This window comes from Meles meles, chromosome 6 (genome assembly GCF_922984935.1).
Source record: "Meles meles chromosome 6, mMelMel3.1 paternal haplotype, whole genome shotgun sequence".
Taxonomy (NCBI): domain Eukaryota; kingdom Metazoa; phylum Chordata; class Mammalia; order Carnivora; family Mustelidae; genus Meles; species Meles meles.
In genome coordinates this window covers 137,822,524-137,835,149 of record NC_060071.1, presented here as the reverse complement: position 1 = coordinate 137,835,149, position 12,626 = coordinate 137,822,524, and the positions used below count along the sequence as shown (strand labels likewise).

The 12,626-nt window shown below is 37.1% G+C and overlaps 1 protein-coding gene across 1 annotated transcript in view; it reads left to right on the top strand.

Moving 5' to 3' along the window:
- Nucleotides 1-12,626, top strand: part of RBM25 (RNA binding motif protein 25) — a 58,285-nt gene that overhangs the window by 38,950 nt on the left and 6,709 nt on the right. The window contains exons 10-17 of the mRNA XM_046008050.1: nucleotides 2,354-2,640; nucleotides 3,919-4,141; nucleotides 4,665-4,754; nucleotides 7,119-7,192; nucleotides 8,669-8,819; nucleotides 11,209-11,533; nucleotides 11,907-12,181; nucleotides 12,521-12,619. Coding sequence (XP_045864006.1) covers nucleotides 2,354-2,640; nucleotides 3,919-4,141; nucleotides 4,665-4,754; nucleotides 7,119-7,192; nucleotides 8,669-8,819; nucleotides 11,209-11,533; nucleotides 11,907-12,181; nucleotides 12,521-12,619 — 1,524 coding nt within the window. The remainder of the gene's footprint in view (nucleotides 1-2,353; nucleotides 2,641-3,918; nucleotides 4,142-4,664; nucleotides 4,755-7,118; nucleotides 7,193-8,668; nucleotides 8,820-11,208; nucleotides 11,534-11,906; nucleotides 12,182-12,520; nucleotides 12,620-12,626) is intronic.

Genomic DNA, 12,626 nt, shown 5'->3' with positions numbered 1-12,626 from the left:
AGGAATACTTTTGGTTAGGTTCTAGTACTCAAATTCAGGGCCTGAGTAAGCTTGAAAATGGTATACAGTTGTGTGTGTGGTTTACCCCCTTGTTGTCATTTGTTAAACCCTGTCATGTCATCGGTAAAGTATATGAGAAAATTGTGTTTTTAAGAATATAATTCAAAAGATGATTGCTTCAGAGTTTGAGAAGCTGTCAGGCATTTGACTGCCTTAGACTTAGTTCACTGGGGGGGGGTGGGGGGCATGTTTTTTCCAAAATGTACTTTAAAAAAAAGATGAAAATGAAAAACAGTTCTTTTTGTTGGGTGGTATGGTTAAAGGGAACATTTGAAACTCCAGTAACAAAAAATGAGCTCAGTGAACCTTTGCATGTTTTGGTATGAGTTTATTAAATAACCACGGACTGTCAGGGTATCAGCGTGGCAGGGGGCGTCCATTTACAGCACGGACGAGTCTGAAGAGAGAATAAGGTAAGATTTATGATTTTTTTTTCTGTCCTTTCCTCTCATTATTTCATTACTTTCTTACATCTTTTTAGACTCACTTTATCTTCTTTTTCTTTAGTCTTCGTCTTAAAATATATAGATGTACGTATGTGTGCATCTTCTTAACCGCATACATAGTCTTTTTTAGAAATGCATTCAGTGTGGGCCAGATTCACTCACTTATTCATTTACGTAGAATGAAACTTTTGAAATGAATTCTGAAACAAATTATTATTTACATTAAGTGGAAGTATACACTACTAAGAAATAAGTAATACAGTGAATAAGCAAAAGTAAAAATTAAATTCTATAAAACATTGGAACAGCTAAAATAAATCTGTAAGTATTATCTCAGAAATAAATATTTCTTTATAAGTGTATGACACTGAGGTAAGTTTTATGTAGTCTAGCCTCACTTTACAATACAGATTTTTATAGTTCTTTAGAACTGTTTCAGAAATTAGAATTCGCCCCTTTAAATAGCTTTCAGTTTCTGTCCTCTTTCTGTCATTTCTTTTCTCTTTTTTGTAACCTCAGTGTATTCAGTATTGGCTTTGCCTCCGTTCTCGTTTGATATAGACTGGCACAGCAGCTGAATATATTGATTTCTCATACATTAGTTTTTCTCTCATAATCCTCTATCAGTTCTCTGAGCCATGAACAAGAGAAAAAGTATAACAGGTAAGATTGCTTTTTAAAGTTGTTTTAAATGCTTTACATGACTGAGAAAAGACAAAAGAATGCACATTTTATTGTTGCAGTTTAAATTTCATTTCGGTGACACTAAACATGGAACCAAAGGGATAAATGTATTTTGTTTTTGTTTTGTTTTTCCTGTTTGGGTTTTTTTTTTGTTTTGTTTTGTTTGTTTTTTTTGTTTTTGTTTTTTTTTTTCCTGCATTTGTGTAGAAACCGTGTGGTACACTGGTAATCTTGTCAGGGTACAAACTTGGTCTGACTTTGTTATTTGGTTTATTTGTGAACCATGTACTTGCTCTTCCTCCCAGAAACATAGCTTGTAGGCAAGGTTAATCCAGTGTTGGCGATCCATGTCCTAGCACAGCATCTGTAAGTTCATATGCAATCGTTCCTTCCAAGGATGGATTTATCACTGTTGATATATTTTATTGTCTTATAGGCATAATGGGCATAAATATGTTGCTTTTAAAATGAAATGAAATGAGAATATTACAGTTATGTACATTTTTGCTTGAAGTGAGTGATTTTCAGACTTTTTGTATTTGATGGGCTATCCATCTTGTAATGGTGGGAGTAAACGTTTCCATTTAGATAATAGGGCAAATATTGGCTGAATTCAGCTCATCTTTTGGAGGGTGGGCAAACCAGTGGATAGAAGATTATTTAGTTGTATTACAGCAACCTGACTCTTCCTCCTCCACCTCCCCTTGGAAATCTTCAAGTAGTAACCTGTAGGTAATGGGAAGTCTGGGGTTATGTTTAGTATCAATAGTAAATCAGTAGTCACACTGATTTACAGAAAATTCATAATGAGGGGAATTACATTTTAGCTAAGTGATTGTATTTCTAGAAATTATTGCAAATCATCACATTCCTCATGGTCATTTAGTTACTAGATAATCATCGAGTGGCCAACCACACTTGACACAATCTCCCAGCATCCAAGATTGGAGATTCCTGGTCTGTGTAGAGTATATGGGTTTGCACGCAATCTATTTAGTGTTGTGATTGCTTCAGCTTAATTTGTCCAGTAAAACCACAAGTACTTAATATTAAAGTGCCAGTGGTTTGGTTGTTTTTGTTCCTTATATTGGGCATTGCGCCGGGAAATATCTGAATACTGGAGCTGCAGAGTTAACTCTAAAAGTACTTTTATTGGTTTCTAGAAACTGGAAGAAGAGAAAGGCAAAAAGGAGAAAGAAAGACAGGAAATTGAGAAAGAACGGAGAGAAAGAGAGAGGGAGCGTGAAAGGGAACGAGAAAGGCGAGAACGGGAACGAGAAAGGGAAAGAGAACGTGAACGAGAAAAAGAGAAGGAACGGGAGCGGGAACGAGAACGAGATAGGGATCGTGACCGGACAAAAGAGAGAGACCGGGACCGGGACCGCGAGAGAGACAGAGACCGCGATCGGGAAAGGAGCTCGGATCGGAACAAGGATCGGAGTAGATCAAGGTAAGGCTTGTTGGAAGTTACTGTTCACTGATGCTTTAGTAGAACTGTGGGTGGGCAGTCTACATTGTATTTGTGAGGAGAGGACTTCCTTAGCCCAGTCGAGTAATATTTTTCAACTTCAGGGTTAATTTCTAGCTGAAGCTAGTTTATACATAGGCCCAGAACACAGCCACTGTCCACCCAGTGTTCTGGGCAGACATGATTCCCTCTTTTCTCCCTGGGTTATTGGGCATCTTTTCTATTTACCATTTCACTGAGGTCCTGCATCCTGGGAGATCATCACTAGCACCCCTGCTTTTAGCCGGTTGTCTTTCCTTGGTCCTATAGCCCATATGGCCACGACTCACCTAGCTCTCAATTTAGGACTCCGTGTAATTTTACATAGCTTTTAAGTTTTTTCCTTTCTTATATTGACTTTGATGAATCACCTCATATTCCTCAGGAAGGAGTAAAGCAAAAATGAACAAAGGAAGAAAGTGGGGAAAGAAGAAAAGCTCACCTTTTTCTCCCAGGCTGGTTTTCAGATAATACATTTCTGTGTTGCAAATTTTCACTTGATTGTAGCTGAAAGAAGGTCCACTTTCAGGCAGTCCATCAGTTGCTGGAACTAGAAATCCAGTGTCCTTAATCTTTAGTGGGCATTAAAATCCTTGCCTTCCTTCCTCTTCTGGAAGAGCTATTACCCTCTTGAGTAACCATTATCAAGAATTTGACATATATACAATCAGTGTATGCATGCTTTTATTGTAGGTGTGAATCCATAAACACTGTATTGTATTTAATTAGATCCATGGCATCATACTTACACATATTCTGCAATTTGGTTTTACCACTCTCAAATATTTGAAAACTTTTCGTTGCCAGTAGTATAGGTCTAATTTATCCATGCAACATGCCAAAATGCTCTTTTCTCCACACCTTTGCCAACACCTTTATTCCTTGATCACTAGTGACGAAGGCTGTCTTTTAACATTTTTGTCAGCCCTTTGTATTTCTTAGGTCCAGGTGTGTTGGTTTTCTGAGATACCCATAAGCATTAACACTGAACTTAAAATGCAATTCAGAATTTGAGACTAGAGTTACATTATGTCATCCTGATAAATATAGAGAAGTTTACAATTATGCAGAAATCAGGTGCTAAATTCTGACCTATGAGTTTCTGTATTATTTTGTAATATATGTTGCCCTGCTTTCCCTTGATTTATAAAGGAAAACTGAAAGACTGACAGATTTTTTTTTTAAAGACTGACAGATTTTTAAAATCTTTTGTTTATATAGAGAAAAGAGTAGAGATCGTGAAAGGGAACGGGAGCGAGAAAGAGAGAGAGAGAGAGAACGGGAACGAGAAAGAGAACGAGAGCGAGAGAGAGAACGAGAAAGGGAACGGGAACGAGAGAGAGAGAAAGACAAGAAGCGCGACCGAGAAGAGGATGAAGAAGATGCTTATGAACGAAGAAAACTTGAAAGAAAACTCCGAGAGAAAGAAGCTGCTTACCAAGAGGTAAATTGAGGAACTGCTTTTATTCTTTATTATTATTTTTAAAGATTTTATTTTTTTGAGAGAGAGAGTAAGAGAGAAAGCATTAGAGAGGGGAGGGTCAGAGAAGCAGAATTCCTGCTGAGTAGGGAGTCTGATGTGGGATTTGATCCTGGGACTCCGGGATTATCACCTAGACTGGAGGCAGTCACCTAAGCAACTGAGCTATCCAAGCACCCCCTTTTTTTTTTAAAGATTTTATTTATTTGAGAGAGCATGCAGCCGTATGCGCAGAGGGTGAGGGAGAAAATCTCCAGCAGACTCCCACTGGTCATGGAGCACAATACATAGGGCTCAATCTCAGAACTCTGAGATCATGACCTGAGCCAAAACCAAGAGCTGTGCACCTAACTAAGCTGGGCAAGTGCCACCCAGATGCCCTAGGAAATGCTTTTATTCTTAAAGCTTGCTACTCAGTAGGTTAGTCAAAAATTGCAGAGCCCTTTGCATACATTTGTATTATTAAATTTGACAATTTCTTTTTTAGCGCCTTAAGAATTGGGAAATCAGAGAACGGAAAAAAACTCGGGAGTATGAGAAAGAGGCTGAAAGAGAAGAAGAAAGAAGAAGAGAAATGGTAATATTCTACATTATAAATCAGTGATTTTTTTAGATAATAATCAGGTCAAATTCTTGACCATTAACTAGATTAGAGGTAACTGTCATTAAAATGTATAAGTTCTCAAGGCAATTTAATTTGTTGGCAGAAGGACAAAGGAAGGGGTAGAGAGAAAATCCCAACCAGGGTCCACACCCAGTAAGGCTGCATCTCATGACCCTGAGATTGCCACTCGAGTCAAAATCAAGTGTTTGGACACCTGGCTGGCAAAGCCACCCAGACAATCCTACATAATTTAATTTTTATATATTTCAAGTAATCTTCAGACAATTCCAGTACACCAGAATCTTTTTTTATGCTTAATTTTCACTTTTTTTTTTTTTTTACTATAAACAGAATTATCTCTTGGTGTACCATTGAAGTAAGTCTGCCATAGAGTAATATATAAAATGAGAATTTGTAAAACATTCTTTGATTAAGAGTCTGTAACATTTTGAATTTAAAGAAGCATTAATAGATACTGTTCTGTATTAGTGTGGCACATGGGGATGATGGGAATAGTGTCATGAGAAGACCTCTTGTTTTTCATGACAGAATGACAGAAAGATTTTAGCATAGTCTTTGCTTGAGTAGTATATTCCATGTGTTTTCTCTTTGCCAGAATTTCATGAAAGTTTCTTTATCTCCAGTTTGGAGGTTATTCTTCCTAAAACTTCACTGACGTTAGGAATCTTCATATAGCTTTTGAACATAAGACGTAGAGGGAGTTTTTTAAGTAGCCAAAAGAGGGTGCGTGCAGCAACTACATAGATGGTATGGGTTTTCTGTATGGTAGATCTATAATGCCACAGAATTATTGACAGTAATTTCAACTCCCCTGAATTGTAGCTCCCATTGTCTTCTTCTTCTTCTTTTTAAAGATTTTATTTATTTATTTGAGGGAGAGAATGAGAGCAGAGAGGTCAGTGGGAGAAGCAGACTCCCAGCTGAGCAGGGAGCCCGATGTGGGACTCAGTCCCAGGACTCCAGGATCCTGACCCGAGCCGAAGGCACCCAGGCGCCCCCATTGTAGAATCTCTTTTTCATTCCTAGGTTAGGAAATAGGAAGAAAATAATATGATGAGAAATGATTATTTGAAGAGTTGTTTGCCATGAACAACATAGTGGGATAGATTTGAAGTGATTCTGCTTTTTACATGCAAATCTGAATTTTCCTGTTATTTTGTGTTTGAGAGCTTTAAAAAAGTCCGTTACAAAAGCAGTTAAACTTGCTTGTTTTATAAAAATACTCAAGTAACAGAAGTAAATGATGTAAAAAGTGAAGGTTTCTACTCCTCAAGACTGGTAATTTATGTTTTTATTTTAGTATGTATCTCATGGACCTTCCAGTGTTTAAATATTTGTAAGTTTTGTCATTCCTACTTAACAAATCTGCGCTTGTTCATTTGACACATTTTGAGTGTAAGTTATATCCTAGCCTTGGTACTTGTGCTAGGTACTGGGTATACAGGAGTAACTAAATGCTTCTAACTTTGAAATAAGTGGGTGGTATTGTCAGAGAGGTAGGTACTTACTGTAGTGTATGAGTGTTTAAGATATGAAAAGGTGTGTTCACAGTATTTTGGGAGTGCAGAGAAAGCTCTGGGTATGGGAACTGGTGATGGATAGATGGTTAGATTAGGGGCGTCTTTACAGAGGGGTAATATTTGAACTTTGCAATATATTAAAATCTTACTGTAGTCTATTTTTACTATATTCAGAAACTTATTATCTCCTTTGTATATTGGTATAATAGCTAGAATAGTTGGTAGAGTAGGTAAGGATATAGAGTAAATAAATACTTATCTTTATGTGTTGCATATTTGTATGTAATTGTTAGCTATAAGTGGTATTAAATATAATAGTTAATTTGCAATTCCGAAAATAAGAGAGAGTCCTATACTTTCATGTTTTGTGTACCCAAAGTTAGATAGATGCATGATTGTGACTTGACTTTCAAGTTCTGTGTTCTGTAAAAACTTTCCTCTAGCATTATCTGTCTACAAATGTAAAAGATTTTTGTTGAGTTAATAGATACAATAAAATAACTTTCAGTTTTGTTTCTTGGTATGCTCAGTTTTCATTTCTGTACTTTGAAGATTATATCCAGAAAGGAAATACTATATGCGGGTTTTTTTTTGTTTTTTGGGGTTTTTTTGCACAGATAAGTTCTAAATCTGGCTTGTTTTATGATAAAAGATAACTCTAATGCTATTTAGTATGCAGTGCACATGAGAATTATAAAATTCAAGTAGTATGGATAAGAAACATCTATCTCCAAGGAGAGGATAGTCTATATGAATTTCATGTTAATTTTGCACATTGTCTTTTATTTCCTGAAAGGCAAAAGAAGCTAAAAGACTAAAAGAATTCTTAGAAGATTATGATGATGATAGAGATGATCCCAAATATTACAGGTAAAGAACCCTTGCTTCATGAGCTCATAGTTTTGAGTATTTTACTAGGTGTATTTTCTCTACCAGAGGGTGCAAGTTTGGAGTAAAAAGGAAAATCTTAATATTCTACCTTGTAATTACCTCCATATTTGATATGTTGTTTTGGGAGTGTGGGGGAGAACTGTTAGAAAGGAATCAACAATTCTATCTTTGGTGGGGTGGTGGTCCATATAATAATATTAAAACAAATTAATTTTTTTCATGTGTTTTATAGAGGTCCAATTTTTGTAGCAAGTTATAACTAGTCTTGATAACTATTCAAGGTGGTCTAAAAATTTTTGCATTCAAGAATGTTGCAAAGCGGGGCACCTGGGTGGCTCAGTGGGTTAAGTCGCTGCCTTCGGCCCAGGTCATGATCTCAGGGTCCTGGGATCGAGTCCCACATCGGGCTCTCTGCTCAGCAGGGAGCCTGCTTCCCCCCCTCTCTCTGCCTGCCTCTCTGCCTACTTGTGATCTCTCTCTGTCAAAAAAAAAAAAGAATGTTGCAAAGCAAACACATTGCCGTCTCATCTCCTACCCTACTGATACATTATTGTAAAGTGAGAGTTGTAAAGCCTGCCTTCCCTTGTGTCTTTGTTCCCATGGCATTTTTAAACTACTCTCATTCTAGCACCTTGGCAGTCTGGTAAAATTGTTGGCTCTGTTCAGCTTCCTCTGTTCCAAACTATAACTTTTGGAAGGATATGGACAATATTTTGATTTCTCTTTTTAACCTTATGTATCTGACATGAGCCAGGGCATGTAGTGAAGGAATTTATAGTATATAATTTTAATATACTGTACTTCCACATAATCAAAACATTGGAATTAGCCACTTCAAAAGCATACCAAGGCTTTGAGTTTGTAGAAAATGGAAAAAAAAAAAAGTAAAATTACTGAATCATTAAATCAGTAGTAGTACATAATTTCAGCATTCTGAGATGTACTGCTGGCTAGAGAGAAGCTCTGCTTTCTGTTGATTATACACTACTTCGTTCAAGGATTTTTTCCGTAAGGGAAAGAATTGATTTGAATTGAAGATAGAGAACTGTTCTTTAGTGGTATTATTAACTTCTTGTAGTAGTTCTTTCACAACTTGACATCCAAGAAAACACTGTGTGTGTGTGTGTGTGTGTGTGTGTGTGTGTGTGTGTGTGTGTTGGGCTTTCCCTGTGGAATGAGAACTTTCTTTCATCAGAAAACTGTTTTCTCCTTGTGTTAGATACTTTCTTAGAATGACTTGAATGAGGCATGGTAGTAAATGACAAGACTTGCTTCCTTATTAAACATGGATGTGTAGAGAGCACACTGTCTTGGGTGTTCTCAGATACAGAACAGTAAGTCATTTTTCATTCCCTCAACGTGTAGCTTTCAGTTTTGAAAAAAGGTACTTTTGGAGATACTAGCTGTTGTAATAGTTGTCTGAGTATCAAGGCCTGTTACGATTTACTTTTTCAGAGGAAGCGCTCTTCAGAAAAGGTTGCGTGATAGGGAAAAGGAAATGGAAGCAGATGAACGGGATAGGAAGAGAGAGAAGGAAGAGCTAGAGGAAATCAGGCAGCGCCTTCTGGCTGAAGGGCATCCGGATCCAGATGCAGAGCTCCAGAGGGTGAGTTACCCTAAGTCCACAGCAATGTTCTCATAAGGGAAATGCAGTTTATGCTCCATGGATCTTGCTCTTTTGGGGGAGGATATTAGTAGTTTTTCTTTATTTTATGATACAGATCATCAGTGTTATTTGATTTACACTTTTAATTATTCTAAACATCCTTCTGTGTCTTATTCCTTTATTTCTGTGAAATGCTACCTGTGTTAAATGAATGTCATCTGATAAAACTTACCTAGAAACCTGTCCTTCCTATAATGTGTTCTGACATTTCATGACTTTTGGGACCACCTTAAATTTTTTAATTTCCTAAATAAAGGTGTTTTCATGAGCAACATGCCATTTTAAAAAAGGAAAGGACTTTGGCATAGGACATAGCATACTCCATTCTTTTTTAAGAGTATGTCAAGGGGCGCCTGGGTGGCTCAGTGTGTTAAGCCTCTGCCTTTGGCTCAGGTCATGATCTCAGGTTCCTGCGATCCAGCCCCGCATCGGGCTCTCTGCTCAGCAGGGCATCTGCTTCCCCCCCTCTCTCTGCCTGCCTCTCTGCCCACTTGTGATCTATCTCTCTGTGTCAAATAAATAAAATCTTAAAAAAAAAGAGTATGTCAAAAAAAAAAGAGTAGTGTGTCATTTTAGAAAAGTTTTTAGTTCTTAATATATCATGAATCTAATGATATTGTAAGTTCTTTATATCAACTTGAAAAAATATGTTATATCCTATTTGTCAACAGAAGCCATGTACATGCCCCTTTTATTTTTCAAAATGAAGTTGTGTTCTTTTTCCTTCTGATAAAGTACTTACATGAGTAAATAGAAGATTCAGACAATATGTAGCCACAATAGTGAAAAATTAAAAACCATCTGTTTTCTTATCAGCCTGGTACAATCATTAGAGATTTGTGATTTTTAAAATCTCATCACACAGTCATATGTATACCCTCCTCACATAAATTTTGTAAGTGGCATTATAATTTACACGCTCTTTTCTGATGTGCTTTTAACTTGGGTATAATCTTTCACTCAGAATATCGCCAGTTTATAGCTTTATGTCTTTTTTCATATCTTGACTATCATGGTATATGGTTGGTCTTTTAAATCCTTACCATTGTAACATTTAGGTTGGGTGTGTTTTTAATTCTCTACCAGTTGGTTTGAAGGCCTCACAGATTGTACTACTTTGTGAGTTGATAGATGGGGTTAAGTCATGTCATGCACCAATTTTTAATTCATACATAGTTCTGGATTTATTTATTTTTTTAACATTTTATTTATTTGAGAGAGTGAGCATGAGCAGGATGGAGGGGCAGAGGCAGAGGGAGAGGGAGAAGCAGACTCCCTACCGAGGATGGACTCAGTTCCAGGATCCTGAGGTCAGGACCTGAGCCTAAGTCAGACGTGTAACCAATTGAGCCAACCAGGCACCCCTGGGATCTTTTTGTTCCATTTTTTGTTTCATGCTCAGAAAAGTTACTGATGAATTTATTCAAGTTTTTTTTAAAGCTCTTGTTGGTTATTTTGTTGTTGTTGTTTTTTAATCTTCCTTGATTTCAGGGAGAGTGTTGATTTTAGTATAGGCTTTTGACTCCAAAAATTTTTTCCCTTCTAGTTTTTTCTTTCCCTGTTCATGAATACAAAAGTGACTACCATCCTTAGCCAAGACCTAGAAGGACCAAATAATTTCGTTTTGAAGATTTTATTTTTAAGTAATTGCTTTATACTCACATTGGGCTCAAATTCACAACCCTGAGATTGAGGGCTGCATGCTTTCCTGACTGAGCCAGCCAGGTACTACAGAACAAATAATTGTTGATGACCAAGCTGAGGATTTGAGTTGCCTCTTACGTGGTTGTCTGTGCTATTCTAAAATAAAATTTCGGGGGGCTCCTGGGTGGCTCGTCAGTTAATCATCTGCCTTCAGCTGAGGCCATGATTACAGAGTCCTGGGATTGAGCCCTGAAGCTGCATGGGGAGCCTGCTTCTCCCTTTCTCTCTGCCCTTACCCCCGCTCATGCTCGCACTCCCTTTCTCCCTCTTTCTCTCTCAAATAAATAAAATCTTTAAAAATAAATTGAAACTTTGGGATATAATTTCTTCAATAAAAATATAAAAACATACCTTTTCCTTTTAAATTAGCTACTGTTATTTATTTGCCTTTGTTATAGCTGAAGAGCTTAGTGAATTTTATATGTAAATGTTAAAAGTATAAGAAAACATTTTACAGAGTACCTAAGATACTCTATAGGCCTACTTGCTTTCTGATTATAGAAGCAAGCAGTATTTCATTATTCCTAATGAAAAATGAAGGCTTTATGAAAGATAATGGAAAACAGAAAGCTGGTTGAGTGGAGTATGGTTGTGATCTCTTGGTCACGTTATTTTTCTATTTTAGATGGAACAAGAGGCTGAAAGGCGCAGACAGCCACAAATAAAGCAAGAACCTGAATCAGAGGAAGAAGAAGAAGAAAAGCAAGAAAAAGAAGAAAAACGCGAGGAACCCATGGAAGAGGAAGAAGAGCCGGAGCAAAAGCCCTGTCTCAAACCAACTCTGAGGCCCATCAGTTCTGCCCCATCCGTTTCCTCTGCCAGTGGCAATGCAACCCCCAACACTCCTGGGGATGAGTCTCCATGTGGTATTATTATTCCTCATGAAAATTCACCAGATCAACAACAGCCTGAGGAACACAGGCCAAAAATAGGACTAAGTCTTAAACTGGGTACGTTAGTATTTTTCTTCCTTCTTTCCTTTATTTTAATCCCCCACATATACTTAAATTTTGCCTTAAGGAAAAAATAAATATGTGCTGCTTGGTAGGTAGATAGAAAATACTCAAAAATGCTTTTCTAGCTCATGATTGTTTTCGTAGTTCTACTAGTGCTCCTATATCTGCAGCTGCCTCAAGTTCTGAGAAGAAGTGAAAAGTTAAATTTTCTAGCACTTGTGAGTAGTGAGTCATTTTTTACAGTTGGGATCTTTCTCTGAGATTTGTGGAAGTATATTATGCACTGTTGTTGAGGGATGGTGGGTTGTAAAACGTAATTAACATTTGAAAATTAAGTCATCATGCTAATAGAGTATTTTTACTGTAGGTGCTTCCAATAGTCCTGGTCAGCCTAATTCTGTGAAGAGAAAGAAACTCCCCGTAGATAGTGTCTTTAACAAATTTGAGGACGAAGACAGTGATGATGTACCCCGAAAAAGGAAACTGGTTCCCTTGGATTATGGTGAAGATGATAAAAATGCTGCCAAAGGCACTGTAAACACTGAAGAAAAGCGCAAACACATTAAGAGTCTCATTGAGAAAATTCCTACAGCCAAACCTGAGCTCTTTGCTTATCCCCTGGATTGGTCTATTGTGGATTCTGTGAGTAGCAAACTGTATTTCATCATTTTTATTGGAAGTGGTTTTGAACATAGCATATAAAGTCAGCTGATTCTATTAATGACAAGTAGAGATGCTAATGTGGCTGGGGTCTTGTCCTGCCAGGGAATTTAGGTAGATGATTGAGGAAATTCTTGGTGGTACTTTGAAGTCTTCATCAGTTAGAAGTAAGTGATTATATCTTGATACATACCTGTGTTAGTTCAACTCGTGAATGGAGAACATGCTGTATTTTAGATCTAAGAAAAATCATGAGGCTATAGATGTGGTAGAAATATAATAAAAAGTTCTTTAATTTAATAACCATGCATTATTTTGCAGATATTGATGGAACGACGGATTAGACCATGGATTAATAAGAAAATTATAGAATACATAGGTGAAGAAGAAGCTACATTAGTTGATTTTGTTTGTTCTAAGGTTAGTC